The 14,225-nt window shown below is 36.6% G+C and overlaps 1 protein-coding gene across 1 annotated transcript; it reads left to right on the forward strand.

Moving 5' to 3' along the window:
• The first annotated feature begins 2,185 nt into the window (after positions 1-2,185).
• LOC142528246 (non-specific phospholipase C1-like) lies at positions 2,186-13,991 on the forward strand. Its single transcript, XM_075633282.1, has 3 exons — positions 2,186-3,472; positions 5,660-5,836; positions 13,479-13,991. The coding sequence occupies exons 1-3, from the start codon at positions 2,347-2,349 to the stop codon at positions 13,799-13,801; spliced, it is 1,626 nt and encodes a 541-aa protein (XP_075489397.1). The 5' UTR covers positions 2,186-2,346; the 3' UTR covers positions 13,802-13,991.
• The last annotated feature ends 234 nt before the right edge of the window (positions 13,992-14,225 follow it).

Below are 14,225 nucleotides of genomic sequence, written 5' to 3' on the forward strand. Positions count from 1 at the left end.
CCCGCGAAATTTTTTTTATTTTTTTTTAACCCTAACCCAACCCGAACCCGAAACAACCCGAAAACCCCCAATCCGAACACGAACCCGTATAACCCGACTCAACCCGTCTAACCCGGATTTTATTTATTTTTTTAAATTTTTTTAAAAAAATTAATGAAAAAATTCAAAAAAATAAAAATAATAATAATATTTTAATTTGAACACATAATAACAAAATTTTCGATTTAAATTGGAAAGTTTAATCGTCGAAAATTAAAAGTATATTTACTAAATCAAATAAAAAATTGTTAAAAAAATAAAAATATGCAAAATAAATATTAAATGATGAAAATTTATCATATAAATATACAATAAATTTTGTTCAAACATACAATATATAAAAATATAGGTAATATTTTCAAAAAAAAAAAGTTTGCGGGTCAACCCGCGACCCAACCCGAAACTCGCATAACATGGCACTAACCCGAATCAACCCAATCCGAACCCCAAAAACCCCAACCCGAACCTGATTTTTTTCGTGTTGGGTCGTGTCGGATTGAAGGATCGTGTCGCATTTTGACACCCCTATATTTTCCTGGAAATGGTTCATGCACCAGTTATAACTACTAGCCCAGCAACACGTGGTGCAATATAAAAACATAAAAATGCATACGGAAATGACATCAACACATAACACATTACTATAATCCAACACCATATGAAAGTCAAACAAAGCTTAGCATTTTCCTCCAATCCTTAGATTTTTGCAATAAATAATTCGTTAAAATTAAAGTGGTTTTAAGTAGTGAACAATGAAAAAACTATTAACGGCAATATAGTTCAACAATTCTTTTGGGAATTCACCGACATGGGAGGTACACTTTAAGTGATTTTTTATTACGATAAATCGTTTTGTCGAATTATCTGATCTGGTCAGCTAAATTTATATCAATGGATATTAGAAAAAGATAAATTTAATCTCATATGATGCAATTGATCTAGACCAAGCTAAAGCATCAACATGGGAGCTTGATAGATGATTGTTGAAATACTTGTATTAATTAGTTTATAATTTTGTTATCATATCCCCTTGTTCTTGCCTTTATTATTGGGAGATACAAAATATACCATACCAGATTTGCAACTATTGAGACTCGAGTTTTACAATGATTATACCATATTTTACGAGTCTTAATTATGACATTGAATATATGAAAGACTTTTGGAGAGAGACATTTAGTACTGAAAGAAAGAAATATTTGATCAAGATATTATTATTCCATAAGAACTCCAATTCTTTCTATTAGCATTAGTTTTTATCCTAGTCTTTTTTTATTTGGACTCTCTTCTTCTTTCTTGAACATGAAACACAAAGGAGAGCTGCAAGAATTTTTCATCCTTCTCCACAAACCTAGTTTTTCATATTTTTCTTTAATTTTCCTTGGGGATTATAAGCTGACCCATGGTTGGCTAATGTTTAATCTCTGATTCAAGAATATTTATTCTATTTCAATTTTATCATTGTGAGATTTTGCGCTTAATTTAATATTCTTGTTTTGTTTTAAGCATATGTTGATTTATGATTTTATTTCTATGACTGTTGTATGTCGATTGATATGACAAATTAATTTGATGTATGATTTTTTTATTGTTAACCATGAATTCAGTTATTCGTAATTATTATGTATTATTGGTACGTGAGTAGCGATATATTAACTCGGTTGAGAGGTATCATAGCATATTTGATCTACATAAATCAATAAAACTGGATTTATCAATTACAGATATCTCGATTGTTATGTTTATCCTTGAAAGATTTAATCTCACATTCTCTTTGGATTCGACCATTCTTATAATTCACGCATTTTTGAATTAAATTTGCTAGTTAGACCGGTAGCCCATCAATAAATAGGGATGACAATAGTTTTCCGATAGCATGAGTGTTCAACCCGAGCCTGGCTCATTTGATCGAGTAATAGATTTGTTATTACCGAACACAAATCTGAGTTTATATTTAAAAGGAGTGAGTCGATCTTAATAAATCAACCCAAACCCGAGTCATAACTGTTGACTACAAATGTCAATAAATAAAGGGCAGGGGCTTTAAAGTGAAATAGCGAAAGCAAAAGGGGTCATAGTTATATTTAAATATAATTGAAGGGTGAGAATTCGATATGTATGTCACTGTTAAAGAAGGAAGAGGTCACAGTCTTCGTAATCGTAAACGAAACGTACAAGAAGTTCCCAACTCAAACGCAGATGGGAATATTATCCTTGGGAGTCGAATAATTCTGTCAAGTGTTATTGAGTGGGACTGCGGATTCCCACTTCGGAAGGTTATCAAGTTTCCTTCTTCCGGGTGAAACTATGCATCGCCGAAAAATGGGTTTCAGGCGAAGCCTCTCAGTGGTTTCCATCTTCCTTTGTTTGCTGCTTTCTCTCTCCGTTTCTCTATCTTTCCCTTTTCCCAGGAAAGAAACCCACAAAATTGAAGGGACCATCAAAACCTTTGTGGTGCTGGTCATGGAGAACCGCTCTTTCGACCATATCTTGGGTTGGCTCAAGAAGACCCGACCTGATATAGACGGTTTAACCGGCGCAGAGTTCAACCGGGTCAACGCTTCCGATCCGAACTCGCGACCTGTATGTGTCACCGACGACGCCGTTTTCATCAACTCCGATCCGGGGCACTCTATCCAAGCCATACGAGAACAGATATTTGGGCGCAATGATTCGTCGGAGAATCCGGCACCTATGAACGGGTTTGTGCAGCAGGCAGAGAGTATGGGAGTTGTGGGGTTGTCCAAAACCGTCATGAGCGGGTTCAAACCGGAACTCGTACCGGTTTACACCCAGTTAGCTAACGAGTTTGCCGTTCTCGACCGGTGGTTCGCGTCGGTACCGGCATCGACTCAGCCGAATAGGTTGTACGTCCATTCCGCCACCTCCCACGGTGCCTCCAGTAATGTTAGGAAGGACCTCGTCAATGGTTTCCCTCAGAAGACCATCTTCGATTCATTGGAAGAAAATGACCTCAGTTTTGGGATTTATTACCAGAACATTCCGGCCACTATGTTCTACTCTAGCCTCAGGAAGCTAAAAAATATAGTTAAGTTTCATGATTATAGTTTAAAATTCAAACTTCATGCGAAAAAGGGGAAGCTCCCCAACTATGTGGTCATCGAGCAGAGATATTTTGACGTGGAGGTCTGTCCGGCAAACGACGATCATCCGTCTCACGACGTCGCCTTGGGGCAGAAGTTCGTTAAGGAAGTATACGAGACACTAAGGTCGAGTCCCCAATGGAAAGAGATGGCGCTTTTGATCACGTATGATGAACATGGTGGATTTTACGATCACGTTCCCACACCTGTTTCTGGAGTGCCCAACCCTGATGGTATCATTGGCCCAGACCCGTATTATTTCGCCTTTGATAGGCTTGGCGTGCGTGTGCCCACATTGTTGATTTCCCCCTGGATTGACAAAGGCACTGGTATGCTGTTTTCATGTTTTATTTATGTAGATATCTTGTGCTTGTGACTTGATCCAAATTGTTTCATAATGCTTGTGGCGAGTATAGATTTTCTGATTGTCCATAGTTGTTTCCTTGTATGGTTTCCCTGAAATTTGGGCTAATGTTACTGAATATAAGAAGAATCAGGCACTTGAATGCCGCAATAGAAATTCAGAAGGCATGGTTTTTGTGTTGCAAGGGCAAGGGCAAGTGCAAGAATTATTGAGTTGAGGTGAGGAAGAGATGTAAGTGATGGTGGCTAAAGTATAAGCAACCTCGGAATTCAGGTTTCTGCCGTAGTTATTTAAGGTGCATGGCACAGGGCAAGGTGGGTCTTACCGAAGTAAGAAGCACCATACGTTTATAATGTATTCACATGAATTGGATTTTACTAGAATATTATATAGCAGCATAAGTATATTTTACAAACTACTTGGCATGACTAAAGACTAAAACTTCAATCATCTAGATTGTTGCAAAGAAAACAGAGAAAAAGTGGAAACTGTTAAAGAAGAGGTCGCTGGTATCGTTTGCTATTGAAGCATAAAGAAAGAAGAGTGGTTTGCGTGGTGCAGGACTGTAGGTTAAGAAAAATTATTAAAGATTTTGGACTTGGCATGATTGCGTTAGATTTAGTTAAGCTAGTCCATGAGTTCTTCTTTAGACCTGAGATATTGTTTTTTTAACTGGATTTCATTTAGGCCTAATATGGGCATAAGGCGCAAGTCACGTGCATAAGTGTGCCTTTTGCAAGGGCTGTGCCTGGCGTCACCAAGTCAGTGCATCAAGCATGCCTTATCAAGGGCGCAGCTGGATGCAACCCTTGGGCAACTTGGTTGGTGCTATATAGCCTAGGGAATAAAAGTGTAATTATGTCCAGAAATTTGGATATCAGAAATAATTCCTGTGCTTTGCTTGCTCCACTTGAACTATCTGAAAGTAAGTTTGTTTAATCTTTTCAAGATGTTTAACCTCTATGACATTTTAATTTTTGGAAATAACTATTTAAAATATATTTGTCACATCATTGGTTTTTTTTTTGTCATAATTTTCTTCCCGACAATCATAATACTACTTTAGATGTATCACAGCAATTTTCCTAATTTTAAACCAAACGACGTTTCAAAATTATGTTGTCAAATCTCAATTCTCTACTAAAAACATTTGAGTTGAACCTAGTTGAAAACCTAACCTAATGCTACCGATGTGACTTCTAATGGGAGATTGGCAAAATTGTTTTATTTGTCTGGTTTCATGCAGATTTTTAGAGTTCGATGTGATTAACTTGTAGCTGAAACATGATAGTACTTTGATATATTCTTATCTACCATGATTTTCTACTTACATTCAAATGCCACTATTATTTAAATCTTTCTTGTCGATCTATAATGTCTTTTTGACCAGCGTTTTGGGAAGTGGGACTCATTCTAAAATGTAAATGTATGTGTAAGCGTGATATAAAATTGTACCATTTCATCTGTAATCAAGTAATATATTATTAAAATATATTTTTCACCCCTTTTAGCGTGACCGAGATATCCAACCTTAACAACAAGGTAGATACAGCTTAACTTGGGTATTGTCTTGACCCTCGATATTTTCAATACTAGTACAGTACATTAGGCCATTTTGTCTAGGGGTTTATCAGGATCAAAACAATGCATTTGTCTGCTATTTTATTTGCATGTCTTCTTCGAGAAGAAGAAATTCTTATACTATAATAAAAGTAATTGGAGAACTGAGCCAACACCTCCTCTGCTCCGGTTGAAAGTTATTTTATTGTGGAATCTGCATTTTATCTCATAGAGTATCCTTAGCCTCTTCAGATATTGCACCATGACCGTTTGATCGACGGTTCTGTCCTAGATAAGAAAACAGCACGTCTCCTTTATTAATAACGACATAATTGAAAGCAGATTCTTTACTTGTCTGTCTTCCCAACATGGACAACTTATACTTGTTTTAATAGTTGTTGGATAGATGAGTACAAGGTTTCGAGGAGAAACTTCCTCAGAGTCACAGTTAAGTGAAAAGTTACTTTCGATCTGCATTATACAAGGAAGTATTCTTATTTTAATAAAAAAAAATTATAGTAGTGTCCTCTTTCCCTTCTTTACACGACTTTATAGCACAATAATTATTTGCTGTCATAATTCTTTCCGGCAGTGATTCATGAACCAAGTGGCCCAACCCCAGATTCACAGTATGAACACTCTTCCATACCTGCTACTGTGAAAATGCTTTTTAATCTCAAGTCAAACTTCTTGACTAAAAGGGATGCATGGGCTGGAACCTTTGAGAACTACTTTTATATGCGTGATTCTCCACGTGACGACTGTCCAGGTATTTCGTCTTTCAAAATATCCTTGTGATTTTATTTGTTGTTTGTGTGCATGTTTTTGTATAATCTGCAGTCAGTTGAGCGAACGTGTGTTTAGCACTATCACATGGTAAAAATGATTGCAGCTTTGGTTTATTGACTAAATATGAATGACTTGATATATTAAATGAATGTTGCCTGTTTGGCAACCTGCAATCATTTGGTGGCATTTCTTTGGACTTTCTGTTATTTATCATTAGAAACTCTTGAAAAGAACTTTTAATATATTTTTCAAAATTGTGTTTGGAATGAAAAATTTGAAAGTTTCTGTATTTTATTATCTAGAATTAGAAATGGGTTTGCTTAATTGCTTTAATTTTTAAACATGGGTGAGAAATTTTTAGATTTGGGATTATGTTTGTGGGATGTCTACGGATGGAATCGATACTGACAACTGTTACATGCACAGTTTAAATTCTTTATTTAAAGCGTCATTTGTCTCATGGAAAATTAAGTTTTTATCTATTATTAAATATGCAAAATGATGAATTTGAATTTGAAAATTCTCACTGTAATGATTAAGCTTGAATTAAACTTAATTGTAACTTAACAAAGAATATCAGATTGTGTATGATCTATGTTATATTATTACATTCTTGATGTACAACCATGCAAATTACACAATAATAAGTTATTCAAACATAGTTGCATTGTTCCTAAAAAACAACGTTTTATTCAAATTTTGTCATCCAATGAATGTGCTTTCATTTTTTGTATACCGTTGCACATTATATTACTATGTATTACGTTATCAATATACATTTGCAAACACCATTTTGTTTTAACAATATTTGAAAACTCGGTCGATTGTTCGTGTTACAAGCAAGGTTCTAAAATTCGCTAGGCGCTAGTCGGGAACTAGACCAGCTCCTAGACCGCCTAGGCGGAGAGGTGGGGACTAGGCGCCACTAATCGTATTCTACGTTATCAACATAATTGAAGGATCGCTTGCTGGGCACCGTGAGGTGCTTCAAACAAAATATTATCCAAGAGCTGCATTAGCTCGTGTTCTAAGAATGTTAACACCGATGAATTAAATCGAGTTTGGTTTAAAACCAAGCGGAAGAAACTCGAATTAATCCTTCATGAAGAGAACTGTTATATTAGAAAACGTTTTAACTTATGTAAACTGAATAACTGAAAATTACATGGGATCAGTTCTGGCTTATATCAGTTCAGTTATAGATAGAACTGAATTGATATCAGCTGAACTGATCAAATCAGTTAAGAACAAAAACAATCAGTTAAACAGAAATAATACACAAAATATGTTTATGGATGTTCGAAGACTTCAACTGCTCCTACGTCACCCCTTCTACCACCTCGGGTAGCATCCACTAGAAGACTTTGATTTATACAACTACTGGTACAAATCCACCCAGCTTAGGACTTATCCACTGCCTAACTGAACTCCTAGCTGAAAGCAGCACCTTCCAGCCAACACTTCTTTAACGTCTCTGTGAGAAAGACTACATATACAAGTTTAACGTCTTTGTGCAAGACTGTATTTGAGTGGTGGTGGTGTGTGTTCGTGTGTGAGAACTGAACAATGAATACACGAGAAAGGTGTTCTCACACACTAAGGGAAGTGAGCTTCTAATCTAAGCTGATATAACTTTGGAGTGTTCCCTCAACTGGGCGGTTGCTTCCTTGTAAGCTGATACGCGATATGCATGCCCTTTTTTTTTACCACACTCTCTCTAGTGTTGTATGGTTCACTCTACTTTTCGTCTCCACTGATCTTCTCTTTATAGGGGGGAAACTGATCGTACAGTGAGACTCAATTATTGTATCCGTTGCATCTTGAATTCGTTCCTTGGACTCTGTGTCTCGACTTTACGACTGCCCTTCTGGAACGTTTGTTTTTAATGCTCTGATGCAACGTTCATTATTGTCCTTTGACTGGACAATTGCTTTGTACCTTTGTGTATAGCTGGAATCCACTTAAATGAGTTTGTCTTGATCTACAACTGAAAGATTCTAATTGGTGCTCCAAACTAGTCAACTGAACCGATCTTCAGTTGGGCTAGCGAAATCAGTTGACTCGTCAGTTGAACTGATTTCGCTCTTGTTCAGTTGAACTGGTCAGCTGGGCTCTTCATCAGTTGAACACTCCTTCGGCTGGCCAGGCTTCTGAGGTTCTCCTGCTGAACCACCTATCAGCTGGACAATCAGCTGAACTGCTCATATGACATGAGTTTGTCTGATTCAGTTTATGCGATCAGTTGGGTCTTTAGTTTGCGATTCAGACACCTCGTAACTGATTCTAGCTTCTGCACACTTAAGGTAAATTATTATAAACGAAATAACAAGTTTTGTTAACATCAAAAATAAAGATTGCGAACTTGAAAAGTTCCAACAATAATAAATTACATACTAGAACTTCAATACAATAACATCAAATTTAAAATGCGTTCAAATATTCCCTACTTAATCTATTGTCATCCCAATAAAATAAGAAAGAATTTAGATTTCTTCCAAACTTCACATTTAAATGTAGGAAGCTTTAATTTAATGATTACACTACTAATTGAATATCACAAATTTACTCCACTTCTTCTTCTCCGAAATTTTCAACAACTTGTTCTTCATTGGGCATAAAATCAATATCATCATTGTGATCATCCTCTTCTTCTTCGAATTCAAAATCATCCTTATGAAGTTCTCTAACTCTAGAGCTTCTTCGGGGTTGGATTTTCATCTGTCCCAGTTGCTTCATCAACTATTTGCCAAGTGAGTCTTGAACCTGGTTCAACTTAATTTTCTTCCCCACCATCCACAATCCAACCTTATGCATTTGATATGAGCCATAATATATTAGAATAATAATTTGTGTTTTTCTAAAACTCTATCTTTGTTTGGATAAACATATACTTTAAGAGCCATAATATATTAGAATAATAATTTGTGTTTTTATAAAACTCTATCTTTGTTTGCATAAACATATACATTAAGAGCCATAATATATTAAGCATAATTAGTACTGCCCAACATCCACCAAATTTTTTTAGATGATGGATATGAGAAACACATATAGAGAATCAGTATGTGATCCTACATAGTACATACGCACAGGAACAATAGCCAAGAAAACCCACAAGTTACCACTGACAGCAACCAGTTGTAACCTCAGAGATGGAATTTAGAAACAATAATTCAGAATTGAATAGAATAAGTTAAGGTTTAAACTTAGCCTAGCCAAAGATAGCATCAGGGGAAGGAAAATACGAGGAAGAAAATACTAATGCTAAAGAATTGAATAGAATCATTTAATGTTTAAACTTAACTTAGCAGTTAGCCGAGAAGGGAAAAAACGAGAAGGAAAATACCAATGCTAATAACTTACATGCTTTTCTGCAAATACCAAGGACTTTCACACTCACCTGAAATGAGAAGACTGAGATAACAATAAAACCAGAGGAAGTTGCTTAATAAAATGGTATCAGAATCAGTTATATTTGCAAAAAAATCTTCAATTCTGTTTCATGTACTTGAGGGAGCAAAGGTGTAGCGGCCTTACCCGAGCCACTACTAAACAAACTAATAAACATGCAACATTAAACTTAATAACAACAATTAAACAGCGGAAACCAAATACTTAATCATTTTACAATAACAACAATCTTAAACATTAATACAACCATGTTGAAAACATAATTCTGAACGAGAAAACGATAAACCACATAAAACCTCCACTGGACCACTCTAGCCACTGCCCTGGCCGTCTGAACCGTCCAACCTACGATCTGCCCCGTGGAATGGGGTGTCCAAGATGAAAATAAGGACGTGAGCGACAATCACCCAATACGAGAATGTACGAGTAGACAAACTGATATGATGCATGCGAAATGCAATATGCTCGGATATCAAGGATCAAGTCAAGAATCTTGTTAGAATCGATTGGGGGGATCATCGTTGAGTTACAATAGCTTGGTTCTTGAAATATTGAACACCGATGAATTAAATCGAGTTTGATTTTCAAACCAAGCGGAAGACACTCGAAATAATCCTTCGTAGAAACCGATTAAACATTTTGTAAAGCATTTAAAATATATGCAAGTTGAATGAGTAAAAATATTTTTGGTTAAAGCATTTTATTAAACACTTGGTATCCAATATTTTGGTATTTGAAGAACACATAAAATGCTTCAACAATGCATCTTTAAAACTATGAAAATGATAAGTAAATGCAATTTTATTGATGTTCGGAGACTTCAAATGTTCCTATGTCACCCCTTCTTCCCCTTGGTAAGGATTCACTAGAAGACTTTGATTTATACAATTCTTTGTACAAACTCATTCAGCTAGGACTTACGCTATTGCTTAACTGAACTCCTAGCACTTAAGATTGTAGGCAGCACCTCACAATCAGCATATTGTTTAATGTCTCATATGCAAAGACTACAAACACAATGTTTTACGTCTTTGTGTAAAGACTCACTCAACTAATATTTGAAGTTCAACTCTCTTGTATATGTGTGAGTGATTGTATGTGAGGAATTTATCCTTTACAGTGTACATCTCAAATGTGTCCCCTCACACAAGGGCTTGTGCTCTCAACTAGCTGATTTCTTCATGCTAACTGCCCATGCTTTGAATCCTTTTCAAAAGCTCTTGTTTGATCTTCAAGATGTTGTATTTATAGGCTCCAACAATGATATATACGTTAGATACAAGAATATGACTGTTTGGAAAGTTTCTGTACTGTTTCTGCAATTGCCACGGTCAAATTCTCCTTGCTGGACATTTTCCCGACTGGTCAACTCTGGTCAACTCAACTGGTCGTTCAGTTCAACTGGTCGGCAGCTGGTTCAGTTCAGTTCAGTTGGTCAGCTGCTGGTTCGGTTCAGTTCAGCTGGTTTGGTTCAGTTTCAGCTGGTATGGTTCAGTTCAACTGGTTCAGTTTCAGTTGGTCAGCAGCTGGTTCAGTTGGTTCAGTTTCAGCTGGTGTGCTGAAATCAGCTAGGCTGATTTCAGTTTGTGCAGAACCAGTAGCTTCATCGTCATTTATCAGCATCGTAAGCTCTGATTCAGACTTTGACTTCTGAAGATGATTTGTAGATCATCGTCTTATCTTTCGAACGCATACTGAATCGCTTTATTTCGATAACCGAGCTGAGAGATATGACCAAAATACCGCAGCTGCTCAAACCCAACTGATTGCTGTCTTCGTGCGATCAGTTACGATCAGTTATGATCAGTTATGATCAGTTTGACCTAGATAAGATCCAATTTTGTCCAACTGACGTGAAATACAACTTGTTCCAAATTGAGTTTTCTGATCAGTTCAGTTGGCGGATTGTCATTTGGATCATCCAGCTGAGAGATATCTTCCAAACACCGAAGCTCGCCAGAAATTCAGTTTGGCTGAATTCCATTTCAGTTTACTTATTGTGTTTGCAACTTCACACTTGAGTAAATATGTTAGAAACACAGTAACAAGTTTTGTTAACATCAAAATCAAGATTGCGATCATGAAATGCTCCAACAAATCTCATGCTCAGTCTAGAGGCGCCTGAGTGTGTAGTCTCTGATCTGCCCTAGGCATGTTTTGGCTCCTACACTCATCATCAAGACGTGGACCTACAATGTCCAGGTCATCAGAGCACGCGGGTCCCGTCGGACACTGTAGCTCTCGATGTCACATCGTCCACAATACAGAATAGGGCTGAGCGGCCCCAACAAACGATGTATATCTCAAAAGATATCAGGCTCAACATGATATGTCATGCATAATATGCCAAATCAGTAAAATATGTATCATGCAACAGATAAAAATGTAACATATAAGTGTGTATATTACGCTTGGATATCTGAGTCAATACATCACGTACCTTACTAAAACAATCTGACAGAAAGCTCTGAACTTAGACAATACCAACATAATGAAATCACTATCAAACCAGATCCTGAATTACCAAACATGCTACAAAGTTCTCCCTAATTAGTCTTAAATCACTATTTAAGGCTTTAGGATTATACCTGCGTCCGTTGTCAGCCCGCTGATGATGCCTCGATCTCAGTTCACCGATCCCTCCTCGAGTCGACACTAGCTCCGAAACTTCCCGACACCCAAGTGCCCTAGAAACTGGTTAGAAAACCAATGTATATGGCTAGAACTCTCACTGAAGAATGCGGTGTAGGAAACAAAAGAATTCAGCTTCCATTCATCCGGACTAGTTCAGAAAATCCGAATCAATCTTATCTGCCACGTGTCAGAATCTCATTTGTCTATATGGATTTCTCGGGATAATGTAATCTGAAGTAGATCAGATTGTCCATTTTAAATCCGATGGATTCCAACAGCTTGATCCCGAATTATCAATTCCTTAATAATACTTAATTAACAACTATTTAATTATCTCTTAATTTATAATTCATTCAAAATAAAGATTCAAGTCATTACAAAAGGCAGATATATCAAGAAATGCAAGAAACTGAAAGAAAAAAGAGGTAGAACAAAGACATCGCTTTTGCTCCACAAGACGGGAGATGTAAATATTTCCCATCTGGGCTTCTCGATTTCTTTGGTGCTGCGTTAGATTTAGGACAACCTCTTTTCAGCCTTTAATTTTTTAATCGGGCTTTAAAACATTAAAGCTCCAAACAATTTTTTCAAAACAAATCAAGCCTATTTAAGGGTGTCCAGGCCCGCCTAGGCCAGCCCAGGTGCGCCTAGGCGCGTTAGAACCTTATCGGTGCGGTAGGTCCTCGCCTAGCGCCTAGGCCGCAATTTAGAACATTGGTTACAAGTAGTTGAAACTTGTACGCCGAGCCAAATGCTTCTGAAGTTTGTTCAGTTGGATATGAAGTACTACTGGTATAAACCTGTTATGGAAAAATATTGTTTTATCACATTGCCACACAAAGCAGAAAATGAATGTTCTTTTTTGGAGAAATCTTCTATGGTTGAACTTTTTAATTGCATGATCTTTTGATGGAATTGAATGACTGAGGAGGTAAAACCATGTGACTAAAAAGGTGAATAAAGAATCGGGAGGGCGCCCTCTGAACTCGAAGTTGATGAATCCTTGTGGCCAAATTTTTATTTTTCTTTTGGAAACATGCAACTAATATAATTAGAAGCGAGCAATAGCAGTTATAAAATAGGATGCCTCTGGATTTTAAATGCTTTGCACCTGTGGATGAAAATACAACTTATAATGCACGGGACATTTGAGCTTCTTTCTAACTATTTTAAATGAGAGTAGAAAGTGCTTTTTTGGCCAGACACAAAACAACGAGAATGGATTATATTATTTGTTGGCTTCTTCTGGAGCTTGTGTAGATAAAAATACTTCTTTCTTGTTGTTAGCTTGTTGATGGTCTGACCATGGACTTTATCTTCAGGGTTAAGAATACTACGTAGTAGTCTTCTTCGTTGTAGTGAAGTGAAACCTTTCAATGTCATATTGTCCATTTTAAACTAATGATCACTATAATTACATGACTACCATCCGTGACAATTAACCTGTAGTTTGAGTTTTTTCTTTGACTTGATTATAGTGGTGTTTTGTGTTTTAAGTTGCATCCGTGTTGCTTTGTTTTCAAGTATGGAACTTGCATGATTATGAAACTAACGATTTCTGAAATTTTTGCCTTCAGAAAAACTCGCAGAAGTCAAGGTGAGTTTAAGGCCATTTGGACCAAAGGAAGATGTAAAACTCTCTGAATTCCAAATCGAAATGATTCAACTTGCATCGCAGCTCAATGGTGACCACATACTGAATTCCTATCCTGATATTGGGAGGAGCATGACTGTGGGTGAAGCTAATCAGTACGCTGAGGATGCAGTAAAAAGGTTCTTGGAAGCTGGAAGAGCTGCTTTGAAAGCCGGAGCGAATGAATCCGCTCTTGTTACCATGAGGCCTGCCCTGACTACTCGTACTGAAGTTGAAGTTGGTGGCCGTTATCACGATTCTAGTTGATTGATACGATCGCTTTACTTGGTCCCCATTTTGTACATAAACTACGAACAAATACGGTGTTGTATTTATGTTTGAGCTGAGGAAGTGGAAGCTGATGAACAATCAAGAAAACTATATGTTGTATTACATTAATCTGAATTGTATTATCCATACGTCAAAGAAATGCCGGGAGGTGACTTTATTGTGAGAATTGGGTTTACGCATATTTCAGTATACTTAGAAATCTTGGCGTTTTGTTCATCTTCCAAATATTGTTTGCTTCTTTCAGATCTCTTTGTTCCTTAGTCAGTGACCAAAAAGCTTCTTTGTCAATTGTCATGCTTTTTAATTAATTTTAGATATAAATATACCCATATTAGAACTTTAATAAATGATTTTTTTCTCTTTATTCATATAACCCCACAAAATAAATATTAATCTCACT

Source organism: Primulina tabacum, chromosome 16 (assembly GCF_025594145.1).
Source record: "Primulina tabacum isolate GXHZ01 chromosome 16, ASM2559414v2, whole genome shotgun sequence".
Lineage (NCBI taxonomy): Eukaryota > Viridiplantae > Streptophyta > Magnoliopsida > Lamiales > Gesneriaceae > Primulina > Primulina tabacum.

What these genes read in the sequence shown, in the direction of transcription:
- LOC142528246 (XM_075633282.1), top strand. Translation starts at nt 2,347, where the DNA reads ATGCATCGCCGAAAAATGGGTTTCAGGCGAAGCCTCTCAGTGGTTTCC. An exon ending in CTGGATTGACAAAGGCACTG is followed by an intron (nt 3,473 to 5,659) that starts GTATGCTGTTTT and finishes TCTTTCCGGCAG; the next exon opens with TGATTCATGAACCAAGTGGC. An exon ending in TCCACGTGACGACTGTCCAG is followed by an intron (nt 5,837 to 13,478) that starts GTATTTCGTCTT and finishes TTTTGCCTTCAG; the next exon opens with AAAAACTCGCAGAAGTCAAG.